Source organism: Budorcas taxicolor, chromosome 2 (assembly GCF_023091745.1).
Source record: "Budorcas taxicolor isolate Tak-1 chromosome 2, Takin1.1, whole genome shotgun sequence".
Lineage (NCBI taxonomy): Eukaryota > Metazoa > Chordata > Mammalia > Artiodactyla > Bovidae > Budorcas > Budorcas taxicolor.
In genome coordinates, this window is record NC_068911.1 from 140,818,407 (window position 1) to 140,836,472 (window position 18,066).

An 18,066-nucleotide genomic window follows, 5' to 3' on the forward strand; every position below is an offset into this window, starting at 1 on the left:
CCAGTCCATCCTAAAGGAGATCAGTCCTGGGTGTTCATTGGTAGGACTGATGTTGAAGCTGAAACTCCAATACTTTGGCCACCTGATGCAAAGAGCTGACTCATTTGAAAAGACCCTGATGCTGGGAAAGATTGAGGGCAGGAGGAGAAGGGGACGACAGAGGATGAGATGGTTGGATGGCATCACTGACTCAATGGACATGGGTTTGGGTGGACTCTGGGAGTTGGTGATGGACAGGGAGGCCTGGCGTGCTGAGGTTCATGGGGTCGCAAAGAGCTGGAGATGACTGAGCGACTGAACTGAACTGAACTCTGCACAGAAGTTAAATAAGCAGGGTGACAATACACAGCCTTGACGTACTCCTTTCCCAATTTTGAACCAGTCTGTTATTCCATGTCTGGTTCTAACTGTTGCTTTTGGACCCGCATACAGGTTTCTCAGGAAGCATGTAAGGTCTTCTGGTATTCCCATCTCCTTAAGAATTTTCCACAGTTTGTTGTGATCTACACAGTCAAAGGATTTAGTGTAGTCAATGAAGCAGAAGTAGATGTTTTTCTGGGATTCTCTTGCTTTTTCTATGATTCTATGGATGTTGGTAATTTGATCTCTGGTTCCTCTGCCTTTTCTAAACCCTGCTTGTATATATGGAATTTCTCATGCTGCTGAAGTCTAGCTTGAAGGATTTTGAGCATTACCTTGTTAGCATGTGAAATGAATGCAGTTGTATGGTAGTTTGAACATTCTTGGAGTTGCCTTTCTTTTGGGTTGGAATGAAAATTAATCTTTTCCAGTCCTGCATATTGAGTGCAGCACTTAAATAGCAACATCTTTTAGGATTTGAAATGGCTCAGCTGGAATTCCATCACCTCCACTAGCTTTGGAATGCTTCCTAAGGCCCACTTGACTTCACACGCCAGGATGTAAGTAAGTGTTTGGACCCAGACATTCTTTCCAGACCCTCTAACTGCTAGCCATGTTTTCTATTGACACGTGTGAGAAAAACCACATTATTCCTAGCTTTCATTTTGCTGAGTCCACCCAAGGAGTCTGAAAGGAAAAGACGGCTACATAACTGCAGGAAACACACAGGAAATATTTTATTAGCTTCCAGATAGAGAAAAAGGTAGAGTAAAAATATTTCAATAGAAATCCACAGCCCTCCTCAAGGAGCCCACTCGGGCATCCACAGCCCCCCATTCGTGGTAGTGCCTGTAATCCCCCGGCCGCAGCAGGTACTGCCGCCCCCGGTAGTTGGGCATCTCATAGAGGACCCACCAGCCCTCCAGCACATTGAAGGAGTGGATCTCACTGAAGTGGAAGCGCTCACGGAGCGAGGAGCAGTCCTCTGTGATCTCCACCATCTGGCCTCGATAGTCCTCTCGCTCGTAGATCCTCAGCCTGTGGGAACTGGTCTGTGGGTTCAGCAATCAGCAGATGGGAAAAGTCAGAAAACCTAGTCTTTAGCCACCAATCACTCACACCCCTGGGGGAAATGGGCATTAAAAATTTTTTTCTATATCAAAGATGACAAAAAGACAGCCAACACCAGGGTCAACTGTATACAGTTGGGTAGAATGCATAGTGTAAAACTGAAGAGAGTACCATTCACATAGATCAAGATACACAGGACTTCCCTGGTGTCCAGTGGTTAAGACTCCACCCTTCCAATGAAGTGGGTGTGGGTTTGGTCCCTGGCTGGGGAACTAATATCCCACATGCTGTGGGGTGTGGCCAAAATAAAAAGGATATGCATGGTGCTCCCTAGAGTTTTCTAGGACCACAACCTACATGAACCATATTTAGAAACTACTTAGTACCATTTTTGGGTAGCAATTTTATATATAATTTTTGTTCTCTCCTTTATAAAGACCATTGACTTATGGTGGCCTGGAGTTCTCCTTGCAGGATATAAAAATAATTAGATTTTAAAATTAAAAGGCAAATATATCCCTGGCAAAAGGCATTATTTTGGATCTCAGTAGCTTTAGAAGAGGCTGGAGAGAGAGGAAGCAGAATTGATTTCCCCAGAGTAAGGCATAGATTGGTAGCAGTTCAGACCAGACATCTCCTAATCCCTTCCTTTCTGCTTTGAGTCCTGCTTTTCTGAAGTGCTAAAAAGCAAGAGCCATCGTAATGGTTAGCTTTCAGTCCTCAGATCTAACATATGATTCGGGAAAACACTTCAAGGTTATTGATAAAAACAGAAACTCAAAATCATAAGGCAGGCCTGTCTAGATCAATAGATTATAAGACATTTAGGGAAATGGAAGGGAGGCTGTTAGTCTTGGGTGAATCCTGTCTGTCTCTTCAGAGCACTTGGCTTTTATTTGCTTGTTTCTTCCCAGCAGGTACGTATTCAGTCTTCCTTCTTCTACCATCAAACCCTCCTTAGCAAAGGTTCTCATAAACAACTCCTTCTGAGGCATAAAAAAACTACTAATAAGGCACCTTCCATGGTTTGCAAAGGGTTCACATGTCCATTACCTAATTTTGATCTTCACAACAGCCTGACACACGTGGAGCAACCATTCTGTCTTCTTTTATGAGAGACTAATGACTAGAGCTTTCAGGCTGTAATCAGAAGAGTCAGCACTGGAAGGTGGAAGCTGAGATTTCAAGGCTCCTAATGCCAGTCTGGGTTCTATCAAGGCATTAAATCCTCTGAGCATCTTTCAAAGTTACCCAAAGCGGTACATTTTCCACAGGACTCTGTCACAGTCAAATTATAGCATCCCTAACTGTGGAATTCCAGGCTGCTTGGGCTTTATTGGGATAGCAGTGGCTTTGCAGGAGCTCATGGAGTCACATTGCTGGTCAGTTGTTTTGCTGAATCAAAAAGCGACCCTGGCTGTTCAAAGTAGTCAATATCTGGAGGGGGAAGGGTGGCTTGCCAGGTGACAGGCAATCACCTATCCGCCTCATCACAGCTCTATGAATTAGCCGTCCTAGTAGCCCCATTTTACAGGTGAGGAAAGAGACAAATAGCCCAGGGACTAGCCCAAGTACCACCTGAGTGTGAGGAGTTCATCACCTGTGGCACAGACACTCTGAACAGATCCCATGCCACTTTTCCCCAGTAGAGGTGAGTTTATATTAGCAAAGGAAAATGCAATCTCAATTAAGGGCATTGCATTCTCAATTAAGAGAGATTAAAAAGGAAAAGAGAACCTGGTTAGAACCAGCAAAGGAAGGCCACCGTCCTACAGTCTGACCACAGCTGACCCGAGGCCACGGCAGGCCCAGGGGGACCGGACTCACGTGGGGGATGAGGCGGCAGGAGCGGACCGAGTCGCTGAGGCCCATCCACTGCTGGTAGTCGGGGTAGTCGCCGCGCCGCAGGAAGTACTGGGGGCCCAGGTAGTTGGGCTGGTCGTAGATCATCCAGCAGCCGCTGTCCACGCGGATGGAGTTGCAGCGGCCCAGGTAAGGCTGCAGGTTGGGGTGGTCGCCGCTGCACTCATAGTGGCGGCCCTGGAAGCCCCGGTCCTCGTAGAAGGTGATCTGCAAGGAAGGGAAGGAGAGGCTCAGAGGCCTGGCCTCCAGGCGGGCTGCGGGCCCCTCCCGCCGGCGCGGGGCTCACCTTCCCCATGGCTGCTGGACGCGGGGATGGAGTTCAGTGCGGTGCGGCTGGCGCGCGGTCTATATAGCGGGAGGGCTGCTGCGTTGGCAGGAACAACACAAAAGGGGCCCCCGGGTGAGGAGGATTTCCTTTCTGTCTCTTTTCTATATAATGACGGCGGGGGTGGGGTGGGGGACTCACTGTATGTTTTCTCTTAGACTCTCCAGAGCTTTCGAACTGATGACCCGCGTAAAACTGTCACTTGGTGCCTCTGGGGCCTTTAAATGAAGCCTATTCAGGAGATGGGAAGCGAGCAAAAGCGCTTAACCGGGTTAACACTTGTAATGAAATATTTTATTTATCTTTTAAACATTCTAAGTGATCTCTTTTTGAGGAACAAGGGGTAGTGACCAGGTCAGAGGTCAGGATGGGCCCCAGCAGGGGGCGTCTAGATGAGAGAGTTTTTCCTTGGTGTGAGGATGTGGGACACAGAGGCACCTGCCTTCTGCACAGGAAGGAGGTTGAAGGAGGATGGGATATTCCCCTGAGAGAAGCTTCTCCCATCCTCCTGGCTGAGGAGTGGGTGCAGCAGACATTACGTTGGAGGGAGGAAAGGTAGTGGGGGTTGGACCCCAGGAAGCCCTTGTCATGCGCCTGGCTCAGCTCTGCTCCCTGGAGACTGAGTGGACCAGGGTCACCTCCAGATGCAGCCAGTGTCTCCCAGGAAGCTCCCAACTCTGGAGTTCATGAGGCAGCTCATGGTGGTTATTAGTCACACACTAACTTTTTATTTAACCAATAATTTTGCAAATTAGGGGCTAAGCCTAATTAGTTCTGTTGTTGTTGTTCAGTCCAAGTCATGTTTGAGTCTTTGCCACCCCATTAACTGCAGCATGCCAGGCTTCCCTGTCCCTCCTCATCTCCCGGAGTTTGCCCAAGTTCATGTCCATTAAATCAGTGATGCCATCCAACCATCTCATCCTCCATTGTCCTCTTCTCCTCCTGCCCTCAATCTTTCCCAGCTTCAGGATTTTTCCAATGAGTGGGCTCTTCACATCAGGTGGCCAAAGTATTGGAGTTTCAGCTTCAACATCAGTCCTTCTGATGAGTATTCAGGATTGATTTTCTTTAGGATTGACTGGTTTGGTCTCTTTGCTGTCCAAGGGACTCTCAAGAGTCTTCTCCAACACCACAGTTCAAAAGCATCAGTTCTTCAGTGGCCTGACTTCTTTATGGTCCAATTCTCACATCTGTACAAGACTACTGGAAAGACCATAGCCTTGACTAATTAGTTCTGAGTGAGTGAATGGGAGAAGTCACTCAGTTGTGTCCAACTCTTTGTAACCCCATGAACTGAAGCCTACCAGGTTCCTCCATCCATGGGATTTTCCAGGCAAGAAGACTGGAGTGGGTCACCATTTCCTCCTCCAGGAGATCTTCCCGACCCAGGAACTGAACCCAGGTCTCCCGCATTGTAGGCAGACGCTTTACCATCTGAGCCACCAGGGAAGTCCTAATTAGTTCTAGCTGTGTGCAAATTCAAGGTTATATGCAAATATAACAGATTTATAATCTTACAGTCTTGTGAAGACTCTCCCTTCTCTACCTCCCCTGGCTCCTGGACAAGCCTGGTTGTTCTCTGGTTAATATTCTGGTTCCACAGGCTGGAATCTTCTTTCTTTCACTTAAACCCCTCCCACCCCACCTCCACCAGCTTCTTCTGGTGCTCCACTCTTTAGAAGAGATTTTCTCAACCTCATACTGTTGTGACAGTTTGGGTCAAAAAAATCTCAATTGTGCAGGTCTGTCCGCTGTATTTGAGGATGTCGAGCAGCATCCCAGGTCTCAATCCTCTACATGCTATTGGCATTACCCTCATGGTTATGGCAACCAAAAATGTCTCCAGATATTGTCATATGTCCGCTGGGGGAGCAAAATAAACCCTGGATGCAAACCACTGCTTTAGAAAGATCTTGTCCTCAATTATATACAACTGTGATACTTCCTGTTTCATTCCTCAGTCTGGACTTTTGTTACTTAAGCCTAAAGCCAAAAAACTATTTGCCTTGAAAAATTTTATTTGAAACACAAAAGTTTATTAAGACTTTCCCACATTGTTTGTCTCAAAAGTTCTAATTTTATAGAAATGTGAAAACTATAGAGAAGAAGAAAGGAGGAAAAAAATAAAATCATAGGACCATATTTTTAAAATCACTGTCTGGACTTCCCTGGAAGTCCAGTGGCCAAGACTCATCGCTTCCAATGCAGGGTTCAGTCCCTGGGTGGAGAACTAAGATCCCACATGCCTCAAGTGGTGACCAAAATCAAAAAACAAAATCACCATGGACAAGTATTTTAAAATCTCCTTTCAGTTCGACAAGATGAAAAAGTTCTAGAGATCTTTGCACAGCAACATCCGAATAGTTAGCAATAGTTGCTCCCTGGGTTGGGAAGATCCCCTGGAGAAGGGAAAGGCTACCCACTCCAGTATTCTGACCTGAAGAATTCCATGGACTGTATAGTCCATGGGGTAGCAAAGAGTTGGGTTTCCCTGATGGCTCAGTTGGTAAATAATCCACTTTCAATGCAGGAGACCCTGGTTTGATTCCTGTATTGGGAAGATCCACTGGAGAAGGGATAGGCTATCCACTCCAGTATTCTTGGACTTCCCTTGTGGTTCAGTTGGTAAATAATCTGCCTGCAATGTGGGAAACCTGGGTTCAATCCCTGGATTGGGAAGATGCCCTGGAGAAGGGAAATGCTACCTACCCCAGTATTCTGGCCTGGAGAATTCTACAGACTGTATAGTCCATGGGGTCACAAAGAATTGTACACTACTGAGCGACTTTCACTTTCACTGTACTATGTGTTTGAAAAATGGTTAAAATAATAAATTTCATGTTATGTGTTTCATTTTTTTTTACCAAAATAAAAAAGACTTCATTCCTCCTCCCCCCCAAAAAAAGCCCTTTAATAACTGAGAAAAGAAGAGAAGCTAAAAGCAAAGGAGAAAAGGAAAGATATACCCATTTGAATGCAGAGTTTCAAAGAATAACAAGAAGAGATAAGAGAGCCTTCTTCAGCAATCAATGCAAAGAAATAGAGGAAAACAACAGAATGGGAAAGACTAGAGATCTCTTCAAGAAAATTAGAGATACCAAGGGAACATTTCATGCAAAGATGGGCTCGATAAAGGACAGAAATGGTATGGACCTAACAGAAGCAGAAGATATTAAGAAGAGGTGGCAAGAAGATGCAGAAGAACTGTACAAAAAAGATCTTCATGACCTGGATAATCACGATGGTGTGATCACTCATCTAGAGCCAGACATCCTGGAATGTGAAGTCAAGTGGGCCTTAGGAAGCATCACTATGAACAAAGCTAGTGGAGGTGATGGAATTCCAGTTGAGCTGTTTCAAATCCTGAAAGATGATGCTATGAAAGTGCTGCACCCAATATGCCAGCAAATTTGGAAAACTCAGCAGTGGCCACAGGACTGGAAACGGTCAGTTTTCATTCCAGTTCCAAAGAAAGGCAATGCCAAAGAATGCACAAACTACCGCACAATTGCACTCATCTCACATGCTAGTAAAGTAATGCTCAAAATTCTCCAAGCCAGGCTTCAGCAATACGTGAACCGTGAGCTTCCTGATGTTCAAGCTGGCTTTAGAAAAGGCAGAGGAACCAGAGATCAAATTGCCAACATCCGCTGGATCCTGGAAAAAGCAAGAGAGTTCCAGAAAAAAATCTATTTCTGCTTCATTGACTATGCCAAAGCCTTTGGCTGTGTGGATCACAATAAACTGTGGAAAATTCTGAAAGAGATGGGAATATCAGACCACCTGACCTGCCTCTTGAAAAACCTGTATGCAGGTCAGGATGCAACAGTTAGAACTGGACATGGAACAACAGACTGGTTCCAAATAGGAAAAGGAGTACGTCAAGGCTGTATATTGTCACCCTGCTTATTTAACTTATATGCAGAGTACATCATGAGAAACGCTGGGCTGGAAGAAGCACAAGCTGGAATCAAGATTGCCAGGAGAAATATCAATAACCTCAGATATGCAGAGGACACCACCCTTATGGCAGAAAGTGAAGAGGAACTAAAAAGCCTCTTGATGAAAGTGAAAGAGGAGAGCGAAAAAGTTGGCTTAAAGCTCAACATTCAGAAAACGAAGATCATGGCGTCTGGTCCCATCACTTCATGGCAAATAGATGGGGAAACAGTGGAAACAGTGTCAGACTTTATTTTTTGGGCTCCAAAATCACTGCAGATGGTGATTGCAGCCATGAAATTAAAAGACACTTATTCCTTGGAAGGAAAGTTATGACCAACCTAGATAGCATATTGAAAAGCAGAGACATTACTTTGCTGACTAAGGTCTGTCTAGTCAAGGCTATGGTTTTTCCAGTGGTCATGTATGGATGTGAGAGTTGGACTGTGAAGAAGGCTGAGCACCGAAGAATTAATGCTTTTGAACTGTGGTGTTGGAGAAGACTCTTGAGAGTCCCTTGGACTGCAAGGAGATCCAACCAGTCCATTCTGAAGGAGATCAGCCCTGGGATTTCTTTGGAAAGAATGATACTAAATTTGAAACTCCGGTACTTTGGCCACCTCATGCGAAGAGTTGACTCATTGGAAAAGACTCTGATGCTGGGAGGGATTGGGGGCAGGAGGAGAAGGGGATGACAGAGGATGAGATGGCTGGATGGCATCACTGACTCGATGGATGTGAGTCTGAGTGAATGCTGGGAGTTGGTGATGGACAGGGAGGCCTGGCGTGCTGCAATTCATGGGGTCGCAAAGAGTTGGACACAACTGAGCAACTGAATTGAACTGAATTTTCACTTCTTTGATCTAATAGTTTCACTTGTAAGAACTTGTCCAAAGGAAATAGCTAAAGGTACATGAGAATGTTATGCACAGTGGCATTTCATCAGAACACTCTTTATAATGTGAAAAATTAGATTCCAATGAAATGTCCAACATAGTGCATTAACTAGGTAAATTATAGAGCATCTCTCTGATGAGATTCTACACAGCTACCAAAAATCATATTCACAAATAATTTATTTAAGAATATGGAAAATACTCAACATATGTTAATATTTTAACATGAGTATATTATACACTGAAAACTACAAAACATTGCTGAAGAAAAGAAGATATAAATAAATGGAAAAACATCATATGTTCATGGATTGGAAGACTTAATATTGTTCAGATATGAATATTTCCCAAAGTGGTCTACAGATACAATGTAATCCCTATAAAATTCTAATGATATTTTTTGTGGCAGTAGAAAATCCCATCCTAAAATTTAGATAGAATCTCAAGGGATCCCAAATACCCAAAGCTTTGTGTGTGTGTGTGAAGCAATTTTTAATTTTTATTTATTTATTTAATATTGGCCTTACCACATAGTTTGCAGGACCTCAGTTCCCTGGTGGCTCAGACAGTCAAAAATCTGCCTGCAGTGCAGGCTTGGGTTCAATCCCTGGGTTGGGAAGACCCCCTGAAGGAAGGCATGGCAACACACTCCAATATTCTTACCTGGAGAACCCCCATGGACAGAGGAGCCTTGCGGGCTACAGTCCATGGGGTCGCAAAGAGTCAGACACGACTAAGCACACGCAGTTCCCAGACCAAGGATTGAACCTGGAGCACTGCAAGTGAAAGTGCCAAATTCTAACCACCAGACACCAGGGAACTCCCCAGAACAATCTTGAAAAAGAAGGACAAAGCTGGGACATTCTCACACTTTCTGATTTCAAAATTACTACAAAATTACACTAATCAAAACTGTGTGGTACTGGCACAAAGACAGACATATAGACAAAATGAAAGAGTAGAGAACACAGACACAAACCCTTACATATATGGTCAAGTGACTTTTGACAGGGTTCCCAAGACCATTCAATGAAGAAAAGACAGTCTTTTCAACAATGGTACTGGGAAAACTAGATATCCACATGCAAAAGAATGTAGTTGGACCCTTACCTTACAATATGTATTACACAAAAACTAACTCAAAGTGAATTAGAGACCTAAATACAAGAACTAAACTGAAGAAGGAAAGAAGCAGGTTGCCCTGGCTGGACTCACTCCATTTTTAAAAGAAAAGGAGCTCCATCTTACACTTTGGTGAACTTTGGACTGCGTATCAGGGAGGCCATAGAGATAAAATACTAACAGCCAAGCAGGCTTCCCAGATGGATAAAAACCAAAACAGGCAGACCCTGTACCCAGATCTCCCAGAGCCAGAAGGAAAGCAATGTCCACTATGTAATCTTAATGGTGTTTACGATGTAAACTAAACTGTATGTCAAGATAGCTTTAGAATGTAAATCTATGGCTGTAACCTGATTGCATCTCTTACTAGCATTGTCCCAGGCGGACTTTAGAGAATTTGGGGATGTGGACTTGGGCACATACACTTTGGGTATGAAAGGTTGTCACAAAAATCAGTCGGGATCCCTGGCTAAAAAGGAAACTTTGCCTCGGACCTGCCAGTGTAATAAACTGCACTCCACTATCCATGCTGTCCTTCTAAGTGAGTTTGCTTCACAAAACTACAAAACTCTTAGATGAAAACAAAGGAAAATCTTTATGAGATTAGACTTGGCAACGATTTCTTGGATATAACACTAAAGCATAGACCATAGATATATTGGAGTCCATCAAAATAAAAACTTTTGTGCATCAGAGGAGACTATCAACAGAGTGAAGAGGCTACCCAGGGAATGTGAGAAACTATTTGTGAATCATGTATGATAAAGGATTGATATTCAAAATGTACAGAGAACTGATACAACTCAGCAAAATCAATAGCAACACCCCCCCTAAAGAAAAACCCCAATTTAAAAAGAGGTTTGCCCTTTCTCTTCAATGAGGTGGCCAAGCAGCAGACTCAGACATGCAGATCTTTGTGAAGACCCTGATGGGCAAGACCATTACCCTTGAGGTCGAGCCCAGTGACACCACTGAGAATGTCAAAGCCAAAATCCGAGACAAGGAGGGCATCCCGCCTGACCAACAGCATCTGATTTTCTCAGGCACACAGCTGGAGAATGGCTGCACGCCGTCAGAATACAATATCCAATATCCAGAAAGCGTCCACCCTGCACATGGTGCTTTCTCTGTGAGGCAGCATCATTGAGCCTTCCTTCCGCCAGCTCGCTCAGAAATACAACTGCAACAAGATCTGCCACAAGTGTTATGCTCGCTTGCACTCCCGTGCCGTCAACTGCTCCAAGAAGAAGTGAGGCCAAACTAACACCCTGTGCCCCAAGAAGAAGGTTAAATAAAGCCCCTCCACTGACTTATCCTTTGACCGCAGGGTGGCCTCGTGCCCAAGGCCCAAGGCCCTGAGGCCTCAATAAAGTTTCCTTTTCATTGACTGGAGCAGTTAAAAAAAAAAAAAAGTCTTGATTAGAAGCTTCTCCAAATAAGATAATACAATGGCCAATAAGCACATGAAAAGATGCTCAACATTGCTAATCATTAGGGATATGCAATTAAACCTACAATAGCTACTTCATACACACTAGAATGACTATTATAAAAAACAGAGCAGAAAATAAGTGTTAGTGAGGATGTCAGAGAAACTGGAAAACCTGTGCATTGTTGATGGGACTGTAAAATGGCAGAGCCACTGTGGAAGATTGCATGGTAGTTTCTCAAAAATTAAACATTTAATTACCACACGATTCAACATTTCCATTCTAGGCGTATTCAAAAGAATTGAAAGCAGTGACTTAAACAGCTATTTGTATCCGAATGATCATCGCAGCATTCTTTATTACAGCAAAAAGGAAGAAACAAGACAAGTGCCCTTTTAGGAAGGGAAGCATGTATACACAAAATGTGGTATATGTGTAGAATGGAATATTACTCAGCATTAAAAATGAATAAAATGTTGATAAATTTCACAACTTGGACAAACCTTGAAAACACTATCCTAATTGAAGTAAGTGAGACACAGGACAAACATTATATGATTCAATGCATTTGAGATACCTGGAATACATCTATAAAGAAAGAAAGTAGAATGGTGGTTACCAGGGGCTGGGGGAAGGTGGGAATGGGGAGTTATTGTGTCATGAGTACCACAGCTTGGGATGATGATAAAGTTCTGAAAATGAATAGTGTTGATGGTTGCACAATGATGTAAACGTGCTTTATGCCACTGAATTGTACACTTAAAAATGCCTATAGTGGTAAATTTTATGTATATTTTACTATGATTTAAAAAGTCTTCCATTAGCAACAAGAAAAAAAAGGGAATCAATATTAATTTTTCAAAATTAATTTCTTGATTTCAATAATTCTACTGTGGGTTAGAACTCCATGCTCTCACTGCCAAGGGCTTTCTCCTTGGCTGGGGAACTAAGATCCCACAAGCTGCATGATATGGCAAAAAAAATTTTTTTTTACTGTAGTTATAAGAAAACATTAAAATGAGATAAATCTTAGTGACTTAAATGGAATTAAAAAGTATTTAAAACAGTTTATTTTAACTTACCGTCCTCTTACTTTATAATAAGAGAATAATTAATAAAATTAATGTCAAGTTTTTTTTTATTAGTACCTTTCCCTCCTTGGGTTTTCTTCCTCTTTCCCCATTTACTCATTTCATTCTATCTTACACCACCAAAACTTACTTTTAAGATCTGGTAATATTTCAAGGTCTTTTTTAGTGCTGGGAATTGGTGCTCTGGACACAGTTGTGCTGTAGGCAAAACTTGTTAGGTTCTTTCCTTCACTCAACTTTCCTTGTATATTTCCCCATTTGCAGCTAGCAGCTATGGTACCAGGGGCACCAGCTTCAAGATAATACAGATGTTGAATATTGTGGGAAATGGACAAAACTTTGCACTCTGACGATAGTGTTGAGCTGCTGAATCAACCATCCTTAAATCCTGGGCTACCCTAGGACTTCCTATCGTGTGAGTAGATTTCCATATTACCCATTTTGTATGTGTTTTGGCTAATTTCAGTCTAATGTATATAACTGACTCAGATCCATTTTTGGCCAAGGGATTAGGGTACATTCTAATTTGAGGAAACTCCAGGAGATGGTGAAGGATAGGGAAGCCTGGCATGCTATAGTCCATGGGGTCGCAAAGAGTTGGACACAACTGAGTGACTGAACAATAACAACAACTAATCAAGCTTTGGAGGATGAGTAGTTCACCAGGAAGAAGGTGGGGAAGAGTAATCTGGGTGAGAAAAAGGTGTGAGCAAATTCGAAGAGATGTGAAAATGCTTGATGTGCTTGGAAAAGATGGAGTAAAGGATGACTAGGGCCTGGTAATTGGAGAGGAAGTGGATAAGCTGTAGCCAGATTCTTGAAAACGTAGAATTTTTTTCTGTGGGCAGTGGAGCAATATCAGAAGTTTTTATTCAGGGAAATGACTTGATCAGATCAGTCTTTGAGTACAAACATAATCACTGCTTCTGCTTTCTACAAACCCACTCCAGTATTCTTGCCTGGAGAATCCCAGGGACAGGGGAGCCTGGTGGGCTGCCATCTATGGGGTTGCACAGAGTCGGACACGACTGAAGCGACTTAGCAGCAGCAGCAGCAATGAAATGCAAGTAAGACAATAAGCAGCAGGAGAATGTAAATGATAACAATGTTATACTTCCTTATAACCTTATACAGGCAATATATTAATACATATATACACATACGTATGGAGAGTATACACATACAGCTATAAATGTATATAACTGTGTGGATACCATATTTGCATATATGTAGACAGAATACCGGAGAAGGCAATCACACCCCACTCCAGTACTCTTGCCTGGAAAATCCATGGATAGAGGAGCCTGGTGGGCTGCAGTCCATGGGGTTGCTAAGAGTTGGACATGACTGAGCGACTTCACTTTCACTTTTCACTTTCATTCATTGGAGACAGAAATGGCAACCCACTCCAGTGTTCTTGCCTGGGGAATCCCAGGGACGGTGGGGCCTCGTGGGCTGCCGTCTATGGAGTTGCACAGAGTCGGACATGACTGAAGCGACTTAGCAGTAGCAGCAGTAGACAGAATCCTGGGCTTCCCCAATGGCTCAAGTGGTAAAGAATCTGCCTCCAATGCTGGAGGCACAGGAGATGCTGTTCAATCCCTGGATTAGGAAGATGCCCTGGAGGAGGAAATGGCTACCCACTGCAGTATTCTTGCCTGGAAAATCCCGTGGACAGAGCCTGGCAGGCTACAGTCCATGAGGTCACAAAAAGTCAGACGTGGCTGAGACACATGCACGCATTCAGGGGACGCAGCTGTGGATTATCCTATATATCTAATTCAGTTCCGGGTTAGCTGCTTGCAATGACCTCATGGTAAGAATCTGTACACTAGTGCTGTCATTATTTTGACAAGAATCTTCCTGATTCCATAATGGAAAATCTCTGATTTTCTGAACTGTGAGTTCTGAATTCTGATGTACTTCTATTATTAACTGTTTGAAATTAAAACTGGACCTTAGTGTACCTTATATAAAATGAGTGATCTAAGTTAGATAACCTCCAAGCCTGAAATATGTTAAATATCATATGAGTTCATTGCTCTATAATGACTTGCCTTCTACCCTCCTTCTCCCTCCCTCACTTTCTCCCTCTCTTCTTTTTGGGGTAGGGGAAGGGTAGAGATTTTCCATTAGGAATTTCCTTTGAGTTTTTGAATAAAGTTCTAAGCATTTACCTTGGGAAAAAGTACATATGCTCTATGTCAACCAGGAATGTATATTGAACTACAAATAACAGAACACCCATGTCAGTGGCATAAAAAAAATGTGGGTTTATTTTGCTTCCATTACAAGAAGCTTCAGAGTAACGGATTGCTGGCCTTGTGTGACGGCTAATTTTATGTCAACTTAACTGGGATGAGGGATGCCCGGATCGCTGGCAAAACATTATTTTTGGGTGTGTCTGTGAGGATATTTCTGGGAGAGATTAGGATTTGAATTGGTAGTCTGAGTAGAGAAGATCACCTCTACCTATGCCTTATCCAGTCTGTTGAGGGCCTGCATAGATCAAAAAAGTGGTGGAGAGAGTAACTCTCTCTACCTGCAGGAGCTGAAACATCAGTCTTCTGTTCTCGGACACATCAGCACTCCTCGTTCTCAGGCCTTTGGACTCAAGACTGAATTATTCCACCAGCTTTCCTGATTCTGCAGCTTGCAGACTGTGGGATTTCTCAGCCTCCATAATCACATGAGCCAATTCCTAGAATAAATCTCCTCATCTGAGCTTCCCTAGTGGCTCAGATGGTAAAGAATCTGCCTGCAATGCAGGAGACTCAGGTTTGATTCCAGGGTTGGGAAGATCCCCTGGAGAAGGGAATGGCTACCCACTCTGGTATTCTTGCCTGGAGAATCCCTTGGACAGTGAAGCCTGGTGGGCTATCGTCCATGGACTTGCAAAGAGTCGGACACGACTGAGAGACTAACACTTCCACTTTCTTTCATATCTATAGAGATCCTGTTGGTTCTGTTACTCTGGAGAGCCCTGACTAATAAATAACTAGCATTGGTTCAGGGGCTTGACCACATCCAGGCCAGCATTTCTGAAACTGTGGCTTTTCCCTCATGCTTGTCACCTCTTGAATGTAAAATGCCTGAAATAAGAGGGAACCTTGGGCAGCTATTCCCTTTCATAAGGAAGACAATATTTTTTCCAGAACCATCTCCTCTCTCTTCTCATCAGCATTTGTCCACTTACGTTTCAATGTCCAAAAAGTGTCATGAGATCAGCTCAGAATCAATATCAAACACTTAAAAAAAAAAGCAAACAAATGAAAGGAGAAAAACAGAGAGAGTCTGCCAGAGATGTGTGAACTTAACTTTTGCATACAACTTAGGGAATTTATGTAGAAGGCAATGGCACCCCACTCCAGTACTCTTGTCTGGAAAATCTCATGAATGGAGGAGCCTGGTGGGCTGCAGTCCATGGGGTCGCTAAGAGTTGGATATGACTGAGCAACTTCACTTTCACTTTTCACTTTCATGCTTTGGAGAAGGAAATGGCAACCCACTCCAGTGTTCTTTCCTGGAGAATCCCAGGGACAGGGGAACCTGGTGGGCTGCCGTCTATGAGGTCACATAGAGTCGGACACGACTGAAGCAACTTAGCAGCAGCAGCAGTAGGGAATTTAAAAATCTTCTGAAGCCCATTGTAGTAACTAGCTTCAGAATCCTTGATTTGAAAAGTGGGTCACACCATCTCTGAACCTCAACTTTCAGATCTTCACACCTCAAAGAAAAACTGGCGAGATTTCTAGCAAACTAGTCTGAAGCAGCAACATGTTTAAAGGCCAGAGAATCAAATAAGATATGTATTATGAAAATGTTTCACAAGCTGTAAAGTTCTGCTTCATATGAAAGCATAGTTCTAGTGAGAGAATTTTGTTATCTGAAGATCATACACCTTGATTTCTACTTGTATCTTGTGTGTGTGTGAGTGTATAAATAAAATAATAAAATAAAAGTAAGACAAAAGGGAAAGCACAAGCAAACCAGTGCCAGGAAAACAAAATATTTTATTAGTTTCCAGATTGAGAAATGATGCATTAATTTCAATAGATATCTATGACTCTTCTCAAGGAGCCCACTTTGGCATTCACGGCCCCCCAGTCATGGTGGCGCCTGTATTCCCCTGGCCTCAGCAGATACTGCCGCCCCCGGTAGTTGGGCAACTCATAGAGGATCCAGGAGCCCTCCAGCACATTGAGAGAGTGAATCTCATTGAAGTGGAAACGGTCTTGAAGAGAGGAGCAGTCCTCAGTGATCTCTATCATCTGGCCTCTGTAATCTTCCCTCTCATAAAGTCTGAGCCTGTGAGAGCCAGCCTGGCCCATTCAGAGGTGGAAAGAGGAGAAAAGCAAACCATGAAATGATTCCAACACATTCATGCCATTCAGTTTGGTGAGGTTCAAGCCATTTTCAAATATAAGGTAAAAATGAATTACTTCTGAATCTTTATATACTCCTCACTTTCAAAGGTGAAAATTCAGTACCTTTTCAAGTGTGACTAAAAATTAAGAAGGAACTCTTGTACTTCAATATATTCATATACTTCCCAGGACAAACTGTTAACTATGCTCAGGACACTGTACCACAGAGAAACCAAACCTTTAACAGCTTATTACTATTTTTGTCATTTTGGAAGATTTTTTTTTTAGTTTTCCAGCCATGTGTGTTTGAACAGGAAAATCAGTTTATGAAATGAATGACTCTACATTGAGTTTAAAATAAATCTTGGAAAAATCACCAAGGACTTAGATGCTTCTGAAGTCTCTCAGTTAAATGCTTGATTTTCAGTTAATAATTTATGAATGAGGAAAAATTAGAAAGAAAAATCAGTCAGCCCAAGGACTAACTTTTCAAAAACCTTAGTGTTTTGACACACATGTGAACTCTGTGTAGCCCACATGTAAAATCTGTGTGTCACTCTCCCTTGACAAAAAGCACTTTTATTTGTACAGGTAGGAAAGACTGAAACATACAAGTGGGGAGCAAAACGGTGAAAGGGTGTTACAAAAACTAACCTTTGTAAAAGTATCCTTTTCCACTCCTATCTGCTCAGAAAGTAGCACCTAATTATTTTTCTTTGAAATATTAGTGATATTAGTGGTTTTTCTACAACTCCATTGTAAATAATTCCAGGTCAGGACCTCTATCATACATCCTCAGGGCTGCAAATGCATTCTTACTCAATACATATTTGTTGATTAAATGGTACCTGGGCAACAATTTGCTTTTGTTCCAGGCAAATTATATTGAACTAATATACAACAATATACAGTAGCTTACTTTCCCTCTCAAACTCAGTTATTCTGAATGATCACTACTCCAAATGTTGAACCTTTGCCTGAAACTATCCCTTCTGAGTTACAAGGCCGGGATCTGCTACGCAAGTGGACTCACGTGGGGGATGAGGCGGCAGGAGCGGACCGAGTCGCTGAGGCCCATCCACTGCTGGTAGTCGGGGTAGTCGCCGCGCCGCAGGAAGTACTGGGGGCCCAGGTAGTTGGGCTGGTCGTAGATCATCCAGCAGCCGCTGTCCACGCGGATGGAGTTGCAGCGGCCCAGGTAAGGCTGCAGGTTGGAGTGGTCGCTGCTGCACTCATAGTGGCGGCCCTGGAAGCCCCGGTCCTCGTAGAAGGTGATCTGCAAGGAAGGGAAGGAGAGGCTCAGAGGCCTGGCCTCCAGGCGGGCTGCGGGCCCCTCCCGCCGGCGCGGGGCTCACCTTCCCCATGGCTGCTGGACGCGGGGATGGAGTTCAGTGCGGTGCGGCTGGCGCGCGGTCTATATAGCGGGAGGGCTGCTGCGTTGGCAGGAACAACACAAAAGGGGCCCCCGGGGTGAGGAGGGGATGTTTGTGTTCTCTTTTTACTCTTCGCTGTCAGAGTCCATGGAGCTCATTGTGGGGTTCGGTCCCATTCTCTCTGGAGTTTCTATCACTGGCTGATGCTAAATGAGACAATTTGGAAAAA

The 18,066-nt window shown here is 43.5% G+C and overlaps 2 protein-coding genes and 1 pseudogene across 2 annotated transcripts; 1 reads left to right on the forward strand and 2 right to left on the reverse strand.

Moving 5' to 3' along the window:
- Positions 1-1,139: 1,139 nt before the first annotated feature.
- LOC128043410 (gamma-crystallin F-like) lies at positions 1,140-3,589 on the reverse strand. Its single transcript, XM_052635753.1, has 3 exons — positions 3,581-3,589; positions 3,259-3,501; positions 1,140-1,412 (listed from the first exon to the last, which is right to left on the reverse strand). Exons 1-3 carry the CDS (start codon positions 3,587-3,589, stop codon positions 1,140-1,142), a joined length of 525 nt encoding a protein of 174 aa, XP_052491713.1.
- Positions 3,590-10,453: 6,864 nt separating this feature from the next.
- LOC128043384 (ubiquitin-60S ribosomal protein L40-like) lies at positions 10,454-10,871 on the forward strand (annotated as a pseudogene).
- A 5,275-nt stretch (positions 10,872-16,146) lies between these two features.
- On the reverse strand, positions 16,147-17,828 carry LOC128043294 (gamma-crystallin D). Its single transcript, XM_052635620.1, has 3 exons — positions 17,820-17,828; positions 17,498-17,740; positions 16,147-16,419 (listed from the first exon to the last, which is right to left on the reverse strand). Exons 1-3 carry the CDS (start codon positions 17,826-17,828, stop codon positions 16,147-16,149), a joined length of 525 nt encoding a protein of 174 aa, XP_052491580.1.
- Between the last annotated feature and the right edge of the window lie 238 nt (positions 17,829-18,066).